The sequence below is a fragment of the Bidens hawaiensis genome, unplaced genomic scaffold, assembly GCF_021521415.1.
Source record: "Bidens hawaiensis isolate Kalapana, Puna unplaced genomic scaffold, B.hawaiensis_p1.1 tig00004020_1, whole genome shotgun sequence".
Lineage (NCBI taxonomy): Eukaryota > Viridiplantae > Streptophyta > Magnoliopsida > Asterales > Asteraceae > Bidens > Bidens hawaiensis.
Genome location: NW_027491236.1, coordinates 921,844 through 947,655, shown reverse-complemented (window position 1 = coordinate 947,655; position 25,812 = coordinate 921,844). Strand labels below are relative to the sequence as shown.

At 32.5% G+C, this 25,812-nt stretch overlaps 1 protein-coding gene and 1 pseudogene across 1 annotated transcript; both read right to left on the bottom strand.

Annotated features, from left to right (window-relative positions):
- Window positions 1-1,515: 1,515 nt before the first annotated feature.
- LOC143625157 (vacuolar sorting protein 18-like) lies at window positions 1,516-4,279 on the bottom strand (annotated as a pseudogene).
- Window positions 4,280-14,340: 10,061 nt separating this feature from the next.
- On the bottom strand, window positions 14,341-17,467 carry LOC143625094 (polygalacturonase-like). Its single transcript, XM_077095548.1, has 4 exons — window positions 17,027-17,467; window positions 15,868-16,157; window positions 15,232-15,460; window positions 14,341-14,562 (listed from the first exon to the last, which is right to left on the bottom strand). The coding sequence occupies exons 1-4, from the start codon at window positions 17,465-17,467 to the stop codon at window positions 14,341-14,343; spliced, it is 1,182 nt and encodes a 393-aa protein (XP_076951663.1).
- Between the last annotated feature and the right edge of the window lie 8,345 nt (window positions 17,468-25,812).

The window sequence follows — 25,812 nt, the reverse complement described above, 5'->3', positions numbered from 1 at the left end:
ATGAACAACCTTTTATTTGATTAGGCTAACCTAGAATGATCATTGTCAACGATTCGGTCCGGCTGCCAAGTTTGTGTTTGTGTTTTTTTAACATTCATATGTTAAATTTAATTAATCACCTACTCATATATCCTTTTGTTTTATAGTTAAAAATTATGCTGAAATCTACATAACAAGATTAGAAAAGTCATTAAAAGTATTAAAAACCTTTAACGAACAAACATAAACAAGCATTCTTATCGAACGCTCACAAACACAATTGAACGAACACGACCTCTGTTCATGTCTGCTCATTATCAAACAAACAAACATAAACGAACTTCCCAGTTCCCGCCAAACAGTTTGTCAGACGTCCGGTTCGTTTACTGCCCTAGATAGACATATACTACACAAAATAATAATAATACTAAAATACTTGATGACTTAAAATATCTTAATTATCTTCCAATAAATACATCTACATTGGTAGCACAAAAACACAAATTAGGTTAAAAAGCATAAACCTTTATCACTAAAGACACAAATTCTCAATGGATCTTGATCAAACACAAGTATTTAGATACCATACCATGCGTCCATGCATATGCATACAATTCTGATCTGGGTATTTGTAAAAATCAAAACTTGAACAAATTGGGATGAATTAAAGACCTAGTTTCTTGAAATTGAAACCCTAAAAGTGGAATTAAGATCAAATTGGAGAGAATCTTGAAAAACCCAGGAGTAAATTATAAAGGTGGTGTAATATAATAATTCTTGATGTCAATTACAAATGGTTACATGCCTTTATAAAGACTAATTACAATATGGAAGGAGTAAATCTTGGAGTAATACAAGCCTCTAATTACAAATGGTTGCATGCCTTTATAAAGACTAATTCACTAAAATGGGTGTTTGGAAGGGTTTACGAACGTTCCTACTGATGAGTGAACATTGTTGATTGAGCATTCCTGTTGTTGAGTGAGCATTCCTATTGTTGAGTGAACATTCATGTATGCATGGATGTTTGGATGGATGTGTATAACTCTTATGTGAACACTCTTGCTATGGAGTGAACATTCATGTATGTGGGTGAACAATGTCAACATATGGTTTAAGAACAAACTAGAGCATCTAATGCAATGGGTCCTTGGTTTACAAATCTTATTAATGTTCATTCAAAAGCATGAATGTTCACTCAACACCGAGAGTGTTCACATAAGAGTTAAACACATCCAAACACCAATGAACATGGACGTTCACTCAACAGTAGGAATATTCACTAGCACCTGTTGGTTGTCACAAAAGGGCATGTACTATCATTCGCTACATTTTCGTGTCATCATATCCGGCCGCTGGCTTTGGTAATTGATGATTTCATCAACTTAACATGCCATAAATGATAATAAAAAAGGACTACACACTTAATCCATGTCGCCAACTTCTCAATTCAACTTTCACACATCCTTTGTTTAGTGGTTAATTAACATGCCATAATAATAATAATAATAATAACTAAAGACTTAATACATTTCATCAATCTCTCAGTCTGATTTTTACACGTCCATCATTTTCTGGAACACCTTTAATAATTTTGAGTTTGTTATCTTGTGCAACCTCGATTTCAACCTACAACAATCCATAAGCTACACATTAGAGAAATCTGACAAATACATATATGGTAGTTAATTCCATACCATTTCTTTAATGGCGGGTCTTCCGTGAAAACAACCACCGGCACCCGTAATAAACTCTAGTGTCTCCATCACTATATACCATAAACACCCCGACCAAAAGACTCAAACGACACTCCTAGTTCACATGAATATACGAGAAATTTACTCCCAGACTCCTTGAGAAATTTGATTTGCTCCTTCACTATATTCCATGCGCTATCGAGAGGTTGGTAATGTAAATCAATTATTGTGTAGTTATTGAACCTTGCGTTGCTGCATGTTATCTAGTTAGTAACTTCACACAAGCAAATAAAACAGCATATTTGTATCCGCACAAGCAAATAAAACAACAGATTTGTAACAAACCTTTCTTTGAATTGTTTCTCATTGTTTCTCATCCTTACAGTTAAGTCTAGTTTTATTATTAAACCTTTAAACCTAATGATCTATTTTCAGCTATGTTAGTTCATTTATATTGTTAATGAACGAACATGACCAAGAAAACTGCATACGTTTAACTGTCCGTGTTCGATCTTTTGTTCGATTAAAGTTAAACAGACAAATATTAACATTCCCAGTCATGTTCGTTCAATTGGTTTACAGGCCTAATTCTTGGCTCAATATGAAGTTTAAAACTCTGCATTTTTAATCAACCCCGAAAGTAACTATGAAGTCAGTTTTTTTTTTTAAACCTGAATGTAGTGATGAATGACAATCTCATGTTGTTCCATTAGACTAGCAAAATATACCAATTCATCAACTCTACCATAGCTGCAACATACATCAACACACGAATTATACAAACTGCAAAATAAATTAATAATAATGATAATAACTAAATGATACGAACCTTTCAAGTATCTTCATTGTAGTTGCTTCATCCAACACATCTTTACTGTCACTAAGAAAAGCACGAAATTCCATAAGAATTGATTGGTATTCTGAATTACGCTTCTCATGTGAGTCGTCTTCCAGCAGTAATCTATTGATCTGAAATAATATATAAATGAAAATATGCAGTTGAAGAATTATAAAACAAATTAATATAAACCTTGTCAAGGTACAGTTCAGTGGCCCATGTAGATATCATCATTATTTGAAATTTATCATCTTTCTCAATATTATCAAGCTTCCGTAATAAAAACGTCCTTAGCGCATCCTTCAAGAAACAATAAAAAATTATCGAAGCGTGTTCGTCATGCAGATGGCATTAACGTAATTTATATAAAATCTCATAGAATGAAACAGAACTGTATATACCTGTTCACCTATGCCTTATAAACTTCAATGTGATTTCTTCAAATGATAATGCATAGTTAATCTGCAAAAGTTACTTGTTTAACTAAAACATGAAGTAAGAAAAAATCAAAAAGAAAAAATAATAATAATAAAAATAATCACTCACTTTAGCAAAGAAAGATGCTGCTTTAAAGAAGTCCCCTGCTGAAAAGGCAGTTTCAGCCTGCAATACACAAACCACTTGAGCCAATAATACTGTAAATCAATATAAACTATATAATATTATAAACATTAACAAGAAAATAACTGGCAGCACCTGTTCTAAATAAATATACTTGGTCTCTCTGGTAAGGATCAGAAAATAACAAGCCAGCAGATGCATCAATGGATAAGCCAATTATCCCCTTTGATGCCGACTCAGATGTTTGGTCAAAATAAAGCTCTTCCACAATTTGCTCACTGATTCTATTTACAACCTAAATGATGCAGATATTAATGGGATGTAAAATATAAATTGCAAAATGTTTAATATTAGAGGCAAGTATTCATTTGCACCTTCACTCTGTTTCCAATTAGAAGCAATAAGTGAAACTCTGAGAGTGCAATAGAACTAGGTTTAACCACTTCACCGCCATCACCTAATTTTGAATAATCCAAAAGAGCTTTATTCTCCACAAAACTCACAGCCCCGTTTGACGATCTTATGATCTCAACAAAACAATTTTATTGGATAATTTCATATAAATGAATAATCAGATAATCATAAAGAATAATTTAACTAACTCTGGACCTGTTTTGTGCCCCAAAATTCAGACCACCATGATAGATACCAGCTCCAGAAAGCCAAGCAAAATGCACTGCTCTTCTTTGTTTAATGCAGCTCACTAAAAGATAATTTATTAACTATTAATATATACTTCAATATAAAAACTATGAAGTATATAAAGCACTTGCCTATTTGGAATATCTCCAGGAAGCTCCATAAAAATTGCACTGCGCGGTCTACATAACTGGCAAAGACAGCCTAAGTTGAAAATACAAAATATTTAAATTATGCAATCAACAATACCAGTAAAGAAGAATAGCATGAGCCATAATGACAAATAAATTACCTCTGGAGATCCGATACCCGTAAAAGAATAGAGCCTTGTTGGAGTTACTGCCATAATATAGTATCTAGTTCCAGTGTTGAAGCTAGCTGTTTCCATCTATACATAAGTTAATAAAAAATCAGCATATCTATAAGATCATGAATAAAAAATAAACTTTAGAAAGAAAAGACACCTGCAGCCTGACCTGCTTTGACGGGCTACCCGATGTGGCAGTTTTGCCAGCTCTGCTTGACTGTCAAAATCGTTTCTCTTAATGCAGGTAATTGATTGCATATGGAATCACCTGGATGCTCGTGTGGTGTACCAAACATGCGATCTTCTTGGTCAAGAGTGTGTGTCAAACTTTTGGTTCAAAGATCTTTATCGATAAAGAAAACAACCCCGAATGTTTCCAGTCTCTATCTCTAACCATACCCGATATCATTTCACAAGACCCATCTTCAAGATTCCATCTTTATGATAAGACTATCCGAAAAACTTGCTGAAGCCTGGGCTAATTTTCAACCCGACCCACTAATGGTACGTACGTTCATGAGGAGGACGTTTCATCAGAAGCTAAAAAACGAAAACACTATCGGTTTAAAGAAGCAAGAATTTGGTATATGGCATGTGTGTTATTCAATGCATTCGTGGGCCCTACAACTGCTTGCACCAAGATGGGGGCCGAGTGCAGGGCCATGGAACTCGGTTATGTAAAAAGGCACTGCTCGTATGGTAATTTAGCTCCTTTGTGGAAGCTTCTAGATATTGAGCTCATGTGCCAACGAAAGCATGCATGAGGAAGAAAAGAAGGCTTTTGTCATAGAATTTGCAGGTTATTGGTCTCGGCTACGCGCTACAAGAAAAGAATAAAAGTAATCACTTGAATTCGTGGTTTTATTTTTAGCCATTGGATATAGTGGCATACATATATATTAACAAGAGTTTGACTAAAAGTCAAACTGTACATGGATGCTTGTTTCTTGAAGCAGTGGATTTGATTCATATCTGTTGAAAGTCTGTTGGGATCCAGTTGATGAACAATATACATTAGTGACTAGTTTTCAGCCGATTAATTTTCATTTCATGTTAACTCATCACGTGATGATTTTGAAGTTTGATTATTGTATGTATATTTGTAACAAAAGAAAAAAGGTCATAATGTGAGGGTGTGTTTTAAACGGATTGTATTGTGTTATTTATGGTACCGAAATGATTATTATCTTTGATTTGGTTAAATGGGTTAAACATGGCGTGGCGTGTTGTGTAACCTGTTTATTGTACATGCCCATGCTAGTGTTTGTTTAAGAATACACGTGTCATGTTGTGTTTTACCTATTTTACTGATCACGATATGTTTTGCCTAAAACAAACAGAATATGGACGGATATCATGGTTTAGTCATACAAGCAGAAACAATCTTTCCTGATCTCTCAAAAAAAAAATATAAAGTGTTTTTGTGTTTCATTAATTTTGCATAAGTATAAGAAACTTTTGAAGAGGGTCGCCCTCTTCTGTGCAGCATTCGGAACAGCATCATCAAAAAATCAAAATGCTGCAGAACTAATGGGTATGGTTTAGCATACAAGCACTAGGTAGGTAGCTTGGTGTAAGAACCCAACAATATAAATGAACAAATATCCCGTTTGGTTCGGTATCAATCAGCCATGATAAGAAACCATTGACCAAGCTTTAATTTAATAATGCAAAATTACAGCAGAGTGATGTCCATAATAAATAAGAAGCAAGCATGATTAGGTAAAGATTGATAAAACAGCAAACGAACGAAAACAAGGAAAGGAAAGGAAACAGTTCACCACCAATGACTCGATCTCTTTTCTTGCATACAGGGATCCACAAAAGTCGGGGTAAATATCACTCTACTATATTGATACTTGAGAGATGGAGGCAAAAGATGGCGATAATGTGCTTTGAAGTCCTCCGTGTGCACTTTTTTAAACGAATTATCAAGCTCGTCCAAAACTGCAAGCCAATCGCCGTTAGAACTTGTGCATATACGGCGCGGAGGCGCTGGACAGCGGTCCACGAGCTTCACCCAGTGATCATCACCATCCTTGTTCATCTTCCACATTTCTGCCCGACGGTCCAAACCATCATCACCTACTGTATAGGATACATTCAGGTGAAGGCTTCCATCAAGAACAAGTAAAGTTGCAGCAAAGAAAGTCTCTTGGCTTTCATTTTCATGAAACCGAAGAGGAGGGGGCGGAATTTCCTTAAACAGTTGGGTGTTGGTATCAAAACGTATAATCCGGATAGGGCGTTCCTGAGTATAGGCTTGGAAATAAAGGCCTCGGCCCCAGGAAATAGGGGAAACCCAAATGCAAGCAGGAGGCAGCTCATTGATGTTGTCAAAGGGGGAGAAGAGTGGGTCTTGAGTGTCACTGAAGAGGGGGGGGTCAATGCATTTCCAATAATCTTGGTTGCGAGAATAGACAAAAGCTAGCCAAGGACCAGTACCAAAATAACGACTAAAACATACAACATTGTAATCATTATCATCATCAGAATAGTAGAGACCGACAGGATCGTAAAGAGAAAACATGAAACATTCACAGTTATTATCGTAAAGAGGTCGGGAATACGCGACCTTGTGCATGACTGGATTCACAAATATGAACGTACCATAACCCTTATTTGCAAAGGTTGCAAGCACCAATCCATCCAAGCTTGCTATAACACATAACTCGGGTAAGCTATTAGACACAGGGTAGGAATCGGAATCGGAATCGGAATCGGAATTGGAATTGGAATCGGGTGGTGGGATGGCTTCGTTGAAGGAAAACGTCTTGACCAGATCGCATCCACTTACGGCAACTTGATAGTTGTCGATGGTTAATGGGCAGTTCCGGAGGTGATCCCGGTTAAACTTAGCTGTCGATAGAGCCCGTCTCCATGCTCTGCACACCCCCCTGCAACGTGCTACTTGGGATTTTGGAACTCTGCTTGCAACAACCGCTATTGCCGAAACTCTTCTCGGGTCGCCATCTCCTCCATCATCATCCTTCTTCAACCGTTTCTCCGCCTCCATATTTGAGATTGGGAAGATATATGTGCGAAAGAAAATGGGTTTCAACATTCACAGTTATTATTGTTAGGTTAGGTTACGTGGGTGGGCTTTCTTTGATTTCGGATCCGATCCGATCCATGAGATTATTATTATTATTATTATTATTATTATTATTATTATGGGGGGTGGGATAGTATTATGGTCAACCCTAATAAATTTCATGTGATTAACTTTTTGCATTTCCCTTCATGGCCATTCTTATAGTCATGGTAAAAACATACAACAATTAACAATTGTCTTCGTTTTTTAACTTAAAGGATCAAATGAGCCAGACTGGTCAATCGGGTTAAAACTCACACCTTCTTTTATTCAAGAATAATTATTATTATTATTATTATTATTATTATTGCTGTTGTTGTTGTTGTTGCAAATTAGTTTTGTAATTAGCAAAAGAAGCACGCAAATTAAGTTGTCAATGTAGGGTTAGCCCACTTGGTATAGGTTCTTGGCTCTTAGTCAGTCTTGGGTTTAAACCCAAGCAAGGGGTGGAATTATGTAAATAAAAGAAGTAAGCATTGCTGTTAAATAAAGTATTTGAATCCATACTCTTCATTAAAAGTATAAATTAGTAAACTTTTTTCCCGATATTTATCAATTGCTTTTATTTGTTTTTTTTTAATAAATGGTTCATTTAAATATTTATATCTAATATAATATATAAATGAACTCATATCAACCCGAAATGAGAGAGGGGGGAGGAGGGCTCTGAACCTACAGAAGTGTGGTCCCCACTTTACCCACCCCCACCAATAAAACTTACACACACCACATAGGCCTCACTTCCCTACCCCACTCCCCCTCTCCAACACACTCACATGTGGCCCCCACCCCCCAACCCACCCCGGCTTCTTCCACACTCGCCTAACTACCAGCCCAACCCACCTGGTTCCATAACCTTGATGTTCGGTCAATTTGTACATAGTTCATGTGTTTATTTTACTTGTTTTAGTTGTTTATTTCATGAACTTTGGTACTTCATACGTGTTTGTTATATTTCAGGTCACATGTGATTAAAGCAGTTAATATGGACCTGTACGAGTACGGAATGAAGACCCGGGATGATGTTTGATAGTGTATGATCAAAACTAGAGAATCTGGGTAAAAGTTGGTTTAGTATATCATTTGCTGAAAATAGAATATCATATGCTGAGCATAAGAGGAGCGTACAATCAGAAGTTTTTAAAGTATGGTTTGTTGAATTAGAGTATCATACTCTAAAGTTAGAGTACAATTTGCTAAGTAGAGTACCATTTGTTGAAACTAGAGTATCACATGCTGAGCCAAAATAAAACCACAGCATTAGCATTTTAAATAAACAAAAACCCTATATAAGTAAAAGTTAGTGTTTGAGAAGAGGGGGTCTCTGGAGGCAGTTACCAAAGCCATTTTGAGAGTAGAAAAGGAGAAAACCATCAATTCCAATCATCTCTACTTCACCTACATGATCTATAACATCAAGATTGAAGACCGAGAGATGACGAATCGCGGCTAATCCTTTCGAGTCATACCCGGGATGTACAGTTTGTAATCTTTCAGTTATTTTCTCATGTACTAGGACAACTAATTGTAATTATCTTTTGGTTAATCTATGAGTATTGATGTTTAGTATGTCAGCGCATTCAGTCGGTTTAGGTTTTGTCGATCAGAACGATTAGTTTGTCGGTTGCTATAATAATTGCTCGTAGGGTTGAGTTGACTAGTTAATTACAAGAAAGCATGCAATTGCCCTTAGTTGAGTCACACTGGTAGGGACCGTTTGATAATCAGTGCCGTGTGTTAGCGATTGTGGATGCCTACGGTTTAGCTCGTTAATCAATCTATAGTTGACTTAGGATAATTAATCTGTTAGGTTGCATGAGAATACTGTCAATTGCTTACTTGGATTCCCGGGTGTGATTTGTATTGTTTATTGTTTGAATCTTGCTTAAGTTGTTTGTTTGATATTATAACCAAATCAATTGCTAGTGTGATCAGCACTGTTGATAGTTGACTTCATAATGTTAGGAATCAGTTTCGCATTACTCTGACCACATACCCCTCGTGGTTCGACACACTACTTACCCTAGCTTGCTTAGGTGATTAGGAACACTAATTCTAATACTTTTAACTAGATAACGACAGTCTAGTATCAAACCTCTCTACCCCCCCAACCCATCCCATCCTTACTCATAACCCCCCCCCCCACCCCACCACACCCTCTCACCCTAAGGCTATCCGCTATGGTTGGGGGCACCGAAGCCCCTCCATCGTGCCACGTCATGGACACGAGGCTTCGAAGCCTGCCTCGCTATGGTTTAAAGCCCCTTGGGCGCCCCACTATATATATATATATATAGGGGAAGGTTCATGTACATTTTAATCTTAAAATGAGAACGTAGGAAATAATACCAATTTCTAAAAAAAACAAGAAAGTAAGAAACAATACCAATCTACATAAATAATGATTTATAACAACAAAGAAAAAAACCTAAAAAGTTATAACAAAAGAATCAAAATCAAGAACAAAATAATAACAGCATATACTAGCAAATACTTATAACATCAAAAGAAAAAATCTAATAACAACAAAATATATATAAGCAAATACTTATAACGTCTCATGATCGAAAATTAGCAAATATGAACAAAAAAAACATCAAATACCTATAAAAATAAACCTAATGATAACAGCAAATTGGTTCTCACTATTCTCATGTTAAGAATAAAATGTATTTGATCTTGTTTCTATATATATATATATAGGGTGGGGTTATTGTAAGAATACATTGTTTTCTAGGAATGGTAAGAATAAGTCTTAACCATTAGATTAACTCATCTAATGGATGAGATTAGAAGTTACCAAAAACCGAAATAGTTTCCTAGAATTACTCTTTCACCATTATAACCGAAATAGTTTTCTAAAATTATTCTTCTAACATATGTTTTAATGCCAAATGTCAAAAATCTATTGGTTCTTACAATTTCTAAGAAACTTTTTATTCTTATTTAAACCCTTTACATACATATATAATAATGTGTGTGTGAGAGATGGAGAAAGAGGGGGCCCACCCCCACTCTCATCTGCGTTGATTGGATTACTTGAAGAAACTTATTATCTTGGCTTTAGGATATTAGATAATAAAAGAACAATTTATTTGTTTATCTATCTAATTGGCATTTTGTATGAACAATTGTTGTGTTATTTGTGATGATAAGGATTTAAATGAGTTGTTTAAATATTGTAACTTTATAGTGTCATTGTGCAATGAGCAATCATGTCGCGCCTCGACGTTTCCGCCTTCATTGGTCGGGGTGTGACAACCGGGCCGGTCGGTAAACTTATTATTGAAGCTCAATGTGTGAAACCAAACCATTAGTAACGATTCAGTTTCGGTTTTCAATGAAAAAATATGAACCGACGGTTTGACTTATTGCTTAACTTAGAAGCTGTTAAAACCGAATTGTGAACACCCATACGTAACATCCTAATTTTAATTGGAATAAACTATAGCAATACCATACCCAGATTAAAGACAATAAAATGCTCATTTTTATGGTGTAATTTTCTTAAAAGAATATTAACATATGAAAAAATTACGGCCGCTGGAAAATCGTTGGTGGGAAGTTGGTTAACAATTAAATTTATAATAAATACATTGGTAAAGATAAAGGTACGAAGTTGTAACTATATCTTAAATTTACAAAAGCTTATTAAAGTTGAGGGGGTAATGTTGTAACTATTTATAGTCATATTTTTTAATGGACAAGTTTGTCGTTATCTTACATGCTATATAATGTGTGTATTATGCATTACAAGTTATAAATTACTTAAAAAAGAGGTGTCTTAATTTGCCCATAACTTATGTATTGTATATAGTATAAATAAATGAGACAGGGGTAAATTAAGATACTTAATTTTAAGAGTTTTACAAATGCTAATGCATAAAGTACATGTGTAAGAAGGGGTAAACTTGTCTTTTAAACACAATTCACCTAACTTACAAGTTTACCCTCTCATCTTTAATCATATTATGTTTTTAATTTTAATCTTAAACTAACTTCCCATCACGATTTTTAAACGACCATAATTTTTTTGTACGCTAACATATTTGTAAAAAAATGTGCACCATAAAATCGAGCATTTTATTCTTTTTAATTTGAGTATGATATTGTTATATTTCTTTCAATTTTAAAAAATTATTAAGTTACGTAGGGGTGCTCGATGTCGGTTTTTTATGGTTTGTTAGTTAAACTTGTGAGCCCAACCATTAGTATCGATTTTTCGTCGTCCAAACCAAAATTGAATCATTGAAAATTGAAACCGAATCGTTACTAACTCTATTTTATATAACAAAATAGGAAAAATGATAATTTTAGCTACATAAATGGTAAAGATTAATGGAACACCTAGGATGCGAAATTATTACAAGAACGAAGATTATAAAAAATCATACTGAAATTAGGTTAATTTAAAGTTGCAATAGCCATGTTTAATTATATTAAAAAAGACTTTGTTTATTTATATCTTAACTATATCTAATATTTATAAAAACTTGTCAAATACTAAATAATAAAAGAGATTAAAATGCATACAAATTAAAGTTTGGTCTGATTTCATATGGCCGGTTTTCAGCATAATCCGTGAACCAAACCTTTAGCTACGGTTTTAAAATTTTGAAACCAACCAACCAACCGAGTGAAAGTAAAAAAAAAAATCGACCGTGAAACCAAATTGATGACTGATTTAAAAGGTTTAAAGGCTTAAAACTGAACCATGAACACTCTTAACTGTTATGTGATTCGCAAGGTTTGCGTTCGGACACCCGCCGTGTCGCGCGGACATCCGTCTAATATATATAGTAAGCCAAACTGGTGGGCTTGCCTTAGGCCAACTAGGCTCCTAATGAGCTCCCAAATACATATAAGACACTTCCTACGTGACAATTTCATATTTCGCACCTTCATTATAAATGGCAGGTTAGAGTGAATGCATACCTCCCATCCAACTCATCTTACAAGTTACAGCTCTCTATTTTCTACATTAGCGCTTCACTTTCCGTCCTCATCCCAAAACCGTAAAAACGCGTTCCCTCTCATCACACCTATTCCAAATCCATTTTCCAATTTTAAATAAATAAAGTCTTGTTTAATAATAATGGAATGACAATAATATTATAATAATAGCAATTACAAATTAAAATATACGAATAATAACTAATAATATTATTATAATAATCTATCTATTCTAATAAAGTAAAATAAATGTAAACACTTGTAATGTTTTTGTTAATTCTCATAATTTTTTCCCTTCAAAACTAATATACCATAATATATGTAATAAATCAATAATGATTCACTTTCCTTTTACACTATATTTATATAATATCTATATATTTTTGTCAATATAAATATTAACATATTATTTTACTAAATATTTCAAAATACTCGGTGAATTTCAAAAATCAACAACAAATCATGTTTCTCAAATGAAAATAATTTCGGATTTTTTGTGGAACTTAAATTTGATTTTATGGGTCAAAAGTTGGTAAATAGATTGTTTGGTACAAGTTAACTGCATTTAGGTCAAAATTTGTTACAGGTCAAAAATGAAAATTTTTAGTATTTTTAAAAGTTTGAGAATGCAAAATAAATTTATCGTCAAATTTGTTATGGGTTCAAAGTGTTGAGTTAAAAATGTCAAAAGTATGAAAGTTAGAATTTTAAATTCGGGTTTCAAATTTATTTTTTTAGAGCATTTTTTGAAATAATCAAAAGGTTCGGGATTTGACAAACTCACTATTTTTCCCTCTACTATTAAAATATAAGAAAAGATTGCAAACATTTTTGACATGTCACCCCCATGCCTATCAATGCTTCTAACTTTTATCAAATTTGAAATATTTATGTCAACATTATTTTTTCCTTCAATGGTGATCAGAACGTTGTATGGGAAGCATGTCATGCAAAATTATGCTTTAATGAAACAAAATATTCATAAAATTGAATGGGTTAACATGTTATTTTTTATGTTGTCATTATGACAAAGTCGAGAAGCCCTCTGAAACTTATCAAAATATTTTTCATGGTGTAGCTCAGAAAAACATAGCTCTTGAAGAACATCCATTGTTACAATTTAATATTCTACTTTCCTTTGAAGAGTGGTAAATTGATAAATATATCAATAAAGGTAACGCTCCTTTTGTGTTTAGGCTGAGTGATTAGAACTACTATCGTATGAGAAGCTTTATTTTCGAAATTGGTTTATAACTAAAAGTCTTTCAATTATACATATATGGCACTGAGAATGAATTTTTCAATAGAAAGAAGCATTCTCGGGTACGTTTTGCACGGACATTTTTTTTATTAAGTTCATTTAAAAAAATCATTTTGTGATATAAATAAAATCAATTTATGTACGCATTGTATAGGTACAAGCATAGATGTAATACATTTTTTTTTCATATACGCAATGTAATTATTTGTTTTACTCGTAATTTTATAATTTGAATTATCCCGTATGTGACGCGGGCTCTAAAACTAGTAAAATAATATAGTAACTACGATAATGATAATGCTAATAATTATAATCTTAATGTTCAGATTAATAATAATAATAATAATAATAATAATAATAATATAACATAAAACAATTTGGTAATAATAATAGTAATATGATATTAAGAAAGTGCTGGAAATGATTTCAAATCACCAGAAGAAATCACCACCCATCCGAATTCTTTCAATACAAAAGGGAGCGGGGCGGTTGCGCGTTTTGGTACCCAAATACAAACTCGTTCTGTTTCATCATATCCCAAGTCATGTCCATTGTGTACGGGTGCAAATGATACTCTTAAAAGTATTTAGAGTATTCAAATTACCAACCATTAAGATAGTACCACCTCATTTTTACCAAAAAGCATCTAAAACACTCCTAACTTTAATCCAAAATGCCCAAATTGCTTTAGTTATTCGACATCATCTTCGGGTTCACGAACCACATTTGCTACCCGAATTCATTACCTGAAGCATGTTAGACCGTGTTCCCAAAGTACTCAATGAAGATTATACGAATGTGCCCCATGCACCCTAAAGAAGGGTATATAGTTTTTACTTTTAATCAGTTAAATAAATAAACTAAACGTTAAACTAAAAAATATACAAAAATCTCAAATTGTCACATCTCACCTCCAAAAAACCCTACCACTAAATGATCAAAATCTCAAAGTGCAAAGCCGGGCGATTCAACTATAATTTTCCGGCCACAGCCTCTGACAACTCACTCATCCTAAAAACAACCTGTTGGTTTCATCACACCGGACGTTTTTCCTCCGACGTTAACACAATATGCGGATGCCGGAACCTCTTTTTTGAAGCTCAAATTCACATCTTGCATTGTTATGTCCTCACATGGATACTTTTTGCTGCAATCAAACTTCACCGCCACTTCCGTTGCCGATGTCCCATGGACGTCTTGATACCTCACATTGCTAATTTTCACGCCGGAAACCTGCAACCATCAATTACAAAATTTTAATTTTTTTATAGAGCTAAAATTGTCACTTCATTGCACCGGTTGAAAATATTAAATGAATAATTTTCTTTTTGTCTTTGGTATTAAACAAGGAATGTTAATTATGTGACAAGTTGAAAGGAGAAATGTAATAAGTAACAAAAAGTAGAGGCTTAAATGAGTCAAGCTGCTCATAGCTACCCAAGCTCGGCTGGTTAAAATTAGAGCCAAGTCGAACTTAACCTTAAAAGAACAAAAGTAAGCTTGTTTAGTAAATAATCCCATGCTTCACTTATGGATATATTAAATATATATTTATATAAGAATTATTATTCAAAAACCCATGATAAAAATAATTAAATAATTGTTCATAAAAATAATTAAATACTATATGTTATTTATGTATAAAAATTAATATATGATAGTATTTTACAAAAATAGACACTAGTTATTAGTATATAATAAATGACTAGCTAGAGTTAACCCTTAGTCGAGATTGATGTTGAAAAACTACTCTCGACTCAAGCTTGAGCTCGAGTTCTCGTACTTTAAACGGGCATTCGGACTCTGGTTCAAGCTCGGCTAGTTACATCCCAAACACTTATAGCATAGCACTTTTTAAGAACTAGGATATAAACATGATTAAAGAATAATTGAAAAACGAACCTGATTGGGGCAGTTCTTGTGACTAGGACAGTAATTTTGGTCGATAAGAATCGGGTTTTGCACGTTGGTCATGTTCGCACTCTCAAACAAAACACCGTCAACAAATCCATGGCTTGGTCGCGCCCAAGACTTGATCCTTAAACCGTTATCCGTGTCCTTAAAGTTAACCTTTTTGACAGTCACGTTCTTCACACCTTCTTCATTCAAATCTTTGCCTAAACTTCCAATGCTGTAAAGTGTAAACATACATTCCATTAACAAACTATTATTTACTTTCACAAAGATTGGAAACAAAGAAGCTTTCATAAATTATGGTTCACTAGTCAGATCGATTTCAAAATCTGAATTACGTAATAAACATTTTTAAAAAATAAATTCGTATAACATTTAAGGATTTTAAAATTAATATGTAACATTACAATATTTTTTTATGGATTTATATTATTAATAAAGTATGAAACTTTAAGCAACAAAAATAGTTTGATATACTATAGTAAATAGATTACTAAACCGTATCTTTGAAAAAATATATATAAATTGAATCCCGTTTAACAATTCGAGGCGGTCAGTAACCAGCTGATTCAAATACACAAAGTTGGACGATTATGTATCGGGTTTTATGATTTAGGTTGATACCTGATGCCATGACCGGGTCCACACCCGACATTTTCGATCCATAGATTGGTCGCACCGGGACCGATGGATACACAATCATCACCGGTGCTGATTTTGGAGTTTAATATTGTGACTCCGGTGGATAACTGGACATGGATGCCGTCAGTGTTGGGACTGTCTGACGGCGCTTGCACGTTCACGTCCACCATCTTCACGTCATCACAACCGTTCACCACGATGTGAAACATTTGGCTGTTTACTGAAGTCAGTCCGTACACTTTTACATTTTTTGAGTTGAAAATTGCTAAAGTCTGCACGTGCAAAATGCATGATCAGATTCTCAATATATGTTATAAAATTACATAGATTGCATAAAATATTAATATATGTTTTTTCTTGTCGCAGATTGTAATACTACGTGGTTTCTGAAATCCCGGACAAGCGAAACTGAATTCAGGAAAAAAAAAAGTTAAATTATTTCTTTTCTCCTACCCAATATTTCGTTAACATGTAATATGATTTTGATTTATATGTAATATTTATATATTCATTTTCTAAATCTAAATATTGCCATATGCATTTTTGGTTAATTTTAGACGAAAAGATATTTTATTTTAAACCCAGCAATATGTTAATTTTTTTAAAAATTTTGATCTACAGCTTTGTCCATTTTATGTAGTGTTCTAGCTTCATAGAACTAGGTAGTTCGTTACGTGGACAAACAAACTTACACAAGTTATTGGTGATCATGTTCATGAGTTCATGGTATGATATTTTGAAAAGGTTGAGTCGAATCACTTACTATAGTTTCTGAAAAGATAAAACAAAACGGCGGTTTTTAACGCTTTAACGATTCATAATTTCATATCATGGTTTAGCTGTTCAGTTTTGGATTAAAAAAATATTCATTACTATAATAGATATATAACTTAATATTCCTAAAATGAAGAATAGAAATTTAATATATTTATTAAACATATATTCGGTGCAAACCGTGAGCCAAACACTATAAACCATTAAAAACAAATCATAAAATGAACTTAAACTGTATATAAACACCCTAATTAAAAAACAAACAATTTAAAAACCACCTATACACACCTTAAAAAAATGTTTTCTTGACAAATGTAACAGTTATTTATTACATTATCAAAACAGGTTAACATTAATTAAACCATACCGTGGCTCCATCCGGACAGTTTCTCGAACGTGACATCTTACACGCCCACAAACCGGCACCTTGTGCATCCATCACCCCACCCACCACCGCCACCCCATCAACATGCTGAAACCTTAGCCAATACTGACCTTTACCCACAACATTATAGTTCCCAGGAGCCACTAGGGTCCCGTCAATACGAACCGTGATCTCATTATTCTTACACGGACCCGAAAACTCCATCCCGCCAACCATGTACCTTCCTTTAGGAACGTACACGGTTGCCGCCTTCACCGAGCCGCATGCACGTGACCATGCGGACATAAACGCCTTTGTTGAGTCGGTTTTACCGTCCGCTTTTGCTCCTAGTTTGTTAACATTGTAACTAGTGGCCGCGAAGACGGTTGTTTCGAAGGTGACGGCGATGAGTGAAAGAATTAGCAAAAGGGTGGACATTTTCATGGGTGTTTAAGGGGAATTAGAGGGGTGGGTTTGGTTGTATATATGGTGATTTAAGGTAACTTAATATTAAGTTTTTTTCTAACTAGGAGTTATATATTATGGTTAATTCATGTAATATTGTTTATAAATATGAAGGTTTTAGGAATGTGAGGAGGTCATGGTCATGGATAGATCCTTGTTTAACGGACAGGATCGCTGAATGTGGAACATGTCTTATTATTCAGTTTCATTATTTTTATAACATTATTATGTGTATCATATGTGGATATTATGTGTATCAATAGACTAAAAATTTCGAAACAAATCACAAATAGTGGAGTAGATCGGTTGGATTTTTAGTTTTATTGTTGTCGTATTTGCTAGCAATGTGAGAAATACACACTCATTTTGTATGCATATTAGCTTTTAAAAAGTTGTTTTTCATTGTTTTTATAGGCTAGCTTATATTAGGTACAATGTAACAATGATTAAACTGTCACAGGAATTTATCATAGAATTGTACTAATGTTGTGGCACCTTTTTCGATTGTGTGTGTGTTTGAGACTTTGTACGGCCAGTATAAATGTATGATAGTTTAGGGAAAATTAAGGATGTGGATATTTGACCAATAACTTTTACTAATATGAACATGGACATTTTCTTTTTAATTTTCTGTCATATTATCATTTGGGCGAGAATAAACCATAATTTCTCGCCTACATGCCATGAAAATTCTCGCTCGGGAGAGAAATATTTTTCATTTGGATTTAATGTTGTGTAAGAAATGTGAACTTTTTTTTTAAATAATACAATTTTCTTTAAATGAACAAGTTAATGAAGTCCCAACATACATTTTAATAATATAATTTTCTACAAAAATATTTAGCCGTTTCCCAAGATTATAAAGTCCCAGACATATGTAATTTTCCATTTTTATATGTGTTTTTAAAAGTTTAAAGATATTAGTTTTTTAAATAAACAAAGTAAAATCACCTTTTTTAATAAAATAATTTGAGTTTCAAAACTAAAAATTTTGTTCTTTAAAAAAAAGTAAATTTAACATATTTTTTGTTAAAAGTTTTTTTGTTTTTTTAATTAGAAAAATAATCATTTTCATTTTTTTAATCCAGCGAGAAATAATAAAATATTATTATTATTATCTTTTATTTAGCGTGAATTTGCCATATTTTCTCCTTGAGTCAGGGAGAATGTAATAAAATATTATTATTTATTTATTATTTTTTTCAACGAGAATTATAATTCTTTTCTCTTCGTGTCAGCGAGAAATCAACATATGGTGGCTGCTGTTGGACAAATAAAGTTGTAAAATGACAAAGTTCATGTTCATTTTGGTAAGAGTCCTTGATCAACAAAATCTAAATCAGTAATTTTCCCGTCAATTAAATAGTCATGTGATTTAGTACATATAATGCGGATTTTATTTTTCGCAAAATTTAATTGTTTGTGGGTTTTATATCATTGTTCAAGTAAAATGAATATACTAAAATTTTGATAAGCTTTTCGATTTCAAAGACATGCATGATGATGTCTTAATTCAAAAAATAATAAATATAAAATATAATATCTAGATAGTTTGATGAACTAAATGTTATAATATATTATGACGGCAAAAAAACGTTTTTTTCTATCTATAATATATATAAACGAAACCCTTAAAATCCAATGTGGTCGTTCCTTCCTTTTATGAAAGCCATCAGATTGTTTGATTTTTAAATGCAGATATCTTATTGATTTAACCCAAATTCATGGGTATGGGTCTTAGCAGAACCAGATAGCTCTTAAACGGGTTATAATATCTCATTAAATTAAAAATTAATCTTACCAATTATTTGATATGAAAATCCTATAAAATAGGTATATACTAAAATTTAATATCCAGTTTAAAAAGAAACAGATATTATTTATAATTAATAAACAATTTTATAGTAAAAAACATAAGCTGGTCATGGGTTACCAAATCCAGATAGTTTTTAAACAGGTTATAACATATCATTTATTTATTAAACCATTTCATCATCAAACCCTAAGTATATTATTAACTTTCTTACAACAAAGAAAATTAAAATCAAAAAAATAAATATTAAAAACCGAAAAATGTAAAACAACCATTCTCTCAAACCATCAGATTGCTTTATTTGTAAATGAAGGTTTCTCACGCATTTGATCCGAATTCAAGGGTAAAGATCTCACCAAATCCATATAGCTCTTAAATGGGTTATAACATCTCATTATATTAAAAATTAATCTCATAAAATATTTGATATGAAAATCCTATAAAATAGGGGTATACTAAAAATTAATATCCTATTTTATTCAAAAAAAAGATATTATTTATAATTAAGAAACAATTTTATAATAAAGAAATAAACAGTAATGGGCGTCACCAAACCAAGATAGCTTTTTAAACCGGATTATAACATATCATTTATTTGTTAAACCATTTTATCATCAAACCTCAAGTATATTAATTATTAACTTTCTTACAATAAATGAAATTAAAATCTAAATATATGTATATAAATATTAAAAACGAATAATGTAAACCAACCCCCGTAATACAGGGGATAAAATCTAGCATTAATATAAAGTGTACTAATCTTTCTGTCTTTCATAATATTTGGGTTGAGTTAAATATAAATCAAAAATATGCTAAGATTTTTCATGAAAGATATTTAAAATGAACATAATTGCATAATTTTATTTCTTAAAATGGATACACTTTTTTCTTTTTTCCTTTTTTTTATAAATGTGATATATTTATGTAAAGTAATGTGTTCTAGTAGAACGAATAATTTTAATCCCTCGATTATTTACGACGTATTTATGTAAACTTACTAAAATGGTATAAATGTTTAAAGCTAGCTACTTTTTATTTTGAATGGTGAACTTCTTTTAATCTATAAACTAATTTTCCGTTAAAGTGTAAAATGATGCAAATATTTAATTTCCATTAAAGTTTTTTTTTTCAAAATGTTAACTTTTCATTAAAGATCTTTAAAATGAAAAGAATTGCACCAATGAATATTTTTCTTGCCTTTGAGATCTTTAAAATGAAAAGAATTGCATCAATAAATATTTTTCTTACCTCAAAATGAATACATTTTTTTATTAATTGTGATATATTTGTGTAGTAATACGTAGTCTTTTAATTGTGACATATATTAGGTCTCTCGATTATTTATGACTAATTTATGTAAACTTCAGGAAAAATAAAAGTATGTTAATTTGAATAGCAGGACAATAAAAGTACATATTTTGTCTCACATACATTAATTACAAACATAATTTGTAAATAATAATAAAAAAACAGATTTAATTTTAATAAAAAGTTTTTATTTATTTATGATATTCTTTCTATTAATTTGAACATGTTAGTACTTATATATTGAAAACCAAAAAAGAATCATCATTTCTTCTTTTAATGAGAAAGAGTATCACCGGCAAAAAAAGTAGTAGAACTTGTGTCAGTATTATCATCAGTGATCTCTCGATGTAACTTTTTGTTGGTGATATTAGCATGTGAGTTGTCAGCTGGGGTGTTAATCGGGTCAATCCGATCGGGGTCTGGGTTAATCGAGTCGGGTTAATCAGGTTTTCAAATAAATAAACTAACCCGAAACCCGACCCTATTAAGGTTCGAGTTTTTGGGGTGTGTGCCAATTGGGTTTCGGGTTAGTCGAGTTGCTTTATATTTTGAGCTTTAACAACAAATATTGAAACAACATAGCCGCAGTCAAATTATAAAAATCTTTTGTATATGTACTACTAATTAAAGTATGAAAACTCACAACAGCTTCAAGTCATCAATTGGGGCATTTGAATCATTGAATTAACTTTAATATGTCTATATACATAATACATATTATTTCTTTTGTTTTTTACTTTAGTATTATCAAAAAGGTTATGACAAATATGAGGAAGGATCAAATAGAAACCATTTTTTTGTGAGAATGTTAAGAGTTAATTAGAAAATTAAAAATGAAAATTAATAAATAAATGTTAAAAGGGCATTGTGGTACTTTGTTAAATTCTTAGTTAAGGCAAGTCCTATATTTAAGCATGATATTTGATCAGTTACACAACACACTAATATTTATTAGTATATAACAACACTAGTTTATATAACAACATGACTTAACAATACAATCATATAACAACACAATAATATTTCTTATATAACAACACTAGTATTTATAACAACTCAATCATATAAGAGAACAAATTTCTAATATAACAACACTAGTTTATATAGCAACACAATCATATAATAACACTTTTTTTATATAACAACACAATAATGTTTCTTATACAACAACACTAATTCATAAGCATCATATAACATCACTAGCACATATTTCTTATATAACCCCATAACAACACTCCCCGTTTGTATAACAACGCAACAATATTTTTTAACAATTTATCAACACAAACACTATTTTAATTAACTTAATTAGCACGACCCAAACCAAAGAAACACATGAATTCCATTGATTTTATATAAAAAGAAAACTATATATTTTCTTTTTCCCAAAACGTATACGCGTTAGCATAAAAAAATGATTATATGGAATTGAAGTCACTTAATTTATACATTTTTAATTGAATAAATCCATGAAATTTTGAAATTAAAAAAATGTGTCATTGATTTTCGTCAATTGATGACCAACAACTAATGGTCGCTCTTCAATAAAAAGTCGGATTTACTCTTATTTGTGATTAAAAACTTTTTTCTAATCAATATTATGTAACCATCCTTTTTAGACCCTTGATTAATTACATGGACAAACCAGATCATTTCTCACGTTTCTTATGAAATATTGTTTTCTACAATAACCACTCTCCGACAAATATAGACACTCGACACTATGTTTTAGCAACTAGAGTATAGTAATAATTCCCAAAAGTTTCTCAACGTATTAACAAATTATAGCAGTGATAGAGCATTTGATAGTGCAATGCTTTTAAGTTCATACCTCGATCAACCACAATGCTTGTTATCAACTTATGAATAAATTGGCCTTTGTGTTAGCATCTTGGCCCACCCAGTTTGATGCAACTGGACTTCTGTTAGCGTATATCTAAATGACAGTAACAAATATCTAAATGGGGAAGAAGCAGCATGTTGTTGTTAGTCTACCAGAAATATTCAAATGGCTTTGGACATCTTGCACTGCAGGTTGGGCTAATTAAGTTAATAATTCGGTTAATCCAAAACCCAATTTTTTTTCAAAAACAAACCCAAAACCGACCCTGTTAATAATTCAGGATAACCCGAAATACTTTTTGACCTTATTTAACATGATCCAAATTAGCTTATCGGTATATTCAATTAGTAATCTATCAGTTTCATTCACCCCACCACAAAGAAAACCGTGTATCACCAAAAGGACTTTAACCCATAAACTTTCATTATTCATAACAAACCGCTAGCGCCACTTTTGCGACAAAGTTGACCCCCGCCCCCAATATCCAACTCTCGTCCTCCATTATCTTTAGCAGCTCATTTGAGATTTCAGTTAAAATTAGTCTTGGCCTCTTGGGTAGCCGACCCTTAAAAAAATTTTCATTGTTCAACGGCCAGTGCTAGGTGACTGAAAACCTTATTAAGAATGGGCTAACTTAAGCATCGGTTGGATAAATGGAAATGTAATTGGGTTCTCGTTTAAGTTTATTAGCGAAAAATAAAATCCAATTTTAATTGGAGAGTGGAGCAAGAAAGAATTACAATATGAGAAGTCCCATATAGGAGAGAAACATCCGGTTAAACTTAAGATTTTGTACATTTTGGTCCATCAGTAACCTATGGTGCTAAACTGCTAATTGCCGCATATATTTGTCTTCAAAATTAGATATATTTTAAATTATCACTGCCTTATTTTTCGAAGCCACGAGGAAAATCGTTCAAGCAATCTTAAGGATCACATGTGGTGCATTGGAGAGTTTATAACGACAAATATTTTCAACAATAAACGAGTTTCAGCTCACAAGATTCTTAAAAATGCTAACGCATTTAGGTACTTATGGGTAAAAACATATAAAAAATCTTGTCGTAGATCAGCAATGTTGGTGTAATATTAAGGGTATGTTTGGTTGGAAGTAAGGGAATGAAGGGGGAATGGAATGAGAGAATGAATGAAATGGACAAGAGAATGAAATGGATCATTATCATTCCTTTGTCTTGTTTGGTTAACCTACAAGAATGGAATAAATTATTACTTTTTGTTGTTTGGTATATAAAAAAATTGTAGGAATGAATTATAAATAATAAAAACACTTCTATCTAAAAATAATTTTGTACAAAAAAAAAGACCCGCAACGATGATGGTGGTGGTAGCTCAGGCGACGAATATGGTGGTGTTGGTGGCGACGGCGGTGGTGGAGGTGGGGGTGGGGGTGGCGGTGGTCAAGCGGTGGTAGCATTGGTAGTGATGGCGATGGTAGGGCGGCATCGACGGTGGTGGTGGCGACGGTGGTGACATAGGCGGTGGCGGCAGCAACGACGGTGGCGGCAACAACGACGGTGGCGGTCAGGTGGTGGCGGCAGCAATTGTAGTGGTGGTGGTCGTTGTTAGGTAGTGGTGTTGTTAAGAAAGTAGAGTGAAAGATGAATGAAATGAAAAAAAGGAGGGTGGGAATGAATGGTTTGATGGAATGAGATTCCATGTGTAATGGATGATTTCATTTCATTGAGCAACCAAACATCACATTTTTCATTCCCATGTAATGAATCATTTCATTCCTACTGTCATTCTCATATACCAAACGCTACCTAATTTTGTTTTGACACCTCAAAGTGATTGTAAATTTTAGGTTGCTAGTGACCTTTTCTCTTTGTATATATTATTATACTAGTTTTAGATTCACGTGTGCAATACATATGTAATTGATGAAAAATAATGTCTAATAATTAAGTAAAATACGAAAAACTATTACCTAAATGACCGTCGTTTAACAATAGTGCTTAAATAAATAAAAAAAGAGACAATACACTAATAAGTCATCCTGTATTTATTATTGTTTTGGTTAGTATACTACACAAGTTTTAGGAAAATATAACATATAAATAACTAAAAATAATATAAATGATAAAAATAAAACTAATACAATAGACAACAACAATTATCATATATTATTAATAACTTGTACATTTTACATTACAATTACAAGTAAAAAAAATAAGCACTAATGTAATAAATCTTAAATAAGTAATAATGAATGATTTTAGAGATTTAGCTGGTTTCAAATTGTGAGAATTAATGTAAAATAACAAGCAACAAAGCATTATAAATTTTTATTAGAGAGTATAGATGTAGATATTGTGACTATTAAAACATGTATTTTTTAAGGGAAAATTTTCAAAAGAGCCCTTTAATAGTGAGAGATTCCAAATTTGTCCCTTCAAAATCATTTTTCCAGATTTGTCCCTCTTTTAACGCATCGTTGACGACGTGTTAAGTAGTCCCGCCGACAAGATAGCTAACACATGGTCAACGATGCGTTACGCATCCAAACACATGGTCAACGATGCGTTAGGCCTCTTGTTTGGTTTTTTTTAATATTATATTATCATAACTAATTTTACTTATATTTGGTTTTCTTTTCTAACTTTTAATATATAAAGTTTTATATAATTTCGAATATACCGTTGAGACATGCTTTTTTTTCTACACACCGGCATAAACTTTACTCAAAACCGAGCGGTATTAAATTAATATCGAAATATTCAATAAAATTTGATCCGATATGGTTTTAAAAAAATCTTATGTCAACAGATAGATAAAAAAACACGTCTCAACGGTATATTCGAAATTATATAAAACTTTATATATTAAAAGTTATAAAAGAAAACCAAATATAAGTAAAATTAGTTATGATAATATAATATTAAAAAAAAAGTAAACAAGAGGCCTAACGCATCGTTGACCTTGTGTTTGGATGCTAACGCATCGTTTACCATATGTTTAGATGCCTAACGCATCGTTGACCTTGTGTTTGGATGCTAACGCATCGTTTACCATGTGTTTAGATGCCTAACGCATCGTTGACCATGTGTTTTGATGCCTAACGCATAGTTGACCATGTATTTGGATGCGTAACGCATCGTTGACCATGTGTTAGCTATCTCATCGGCGGGACTACTTAACATGTCGTTAACGATGCGTTAAAAGAGGGACAAATCTGGAAAAATGATTTTGGGAGGGGGGGGCAAATTTGAAATCTCTCACTATTAAATGGCTCTTTTGAGAATTTTCCCATTTTATAAACTAGACAACAAATAATCATAGTTGGTTTCACAACATTGGCAATAAGACAACTGGCCACTACACCAACTAAAGTTATGA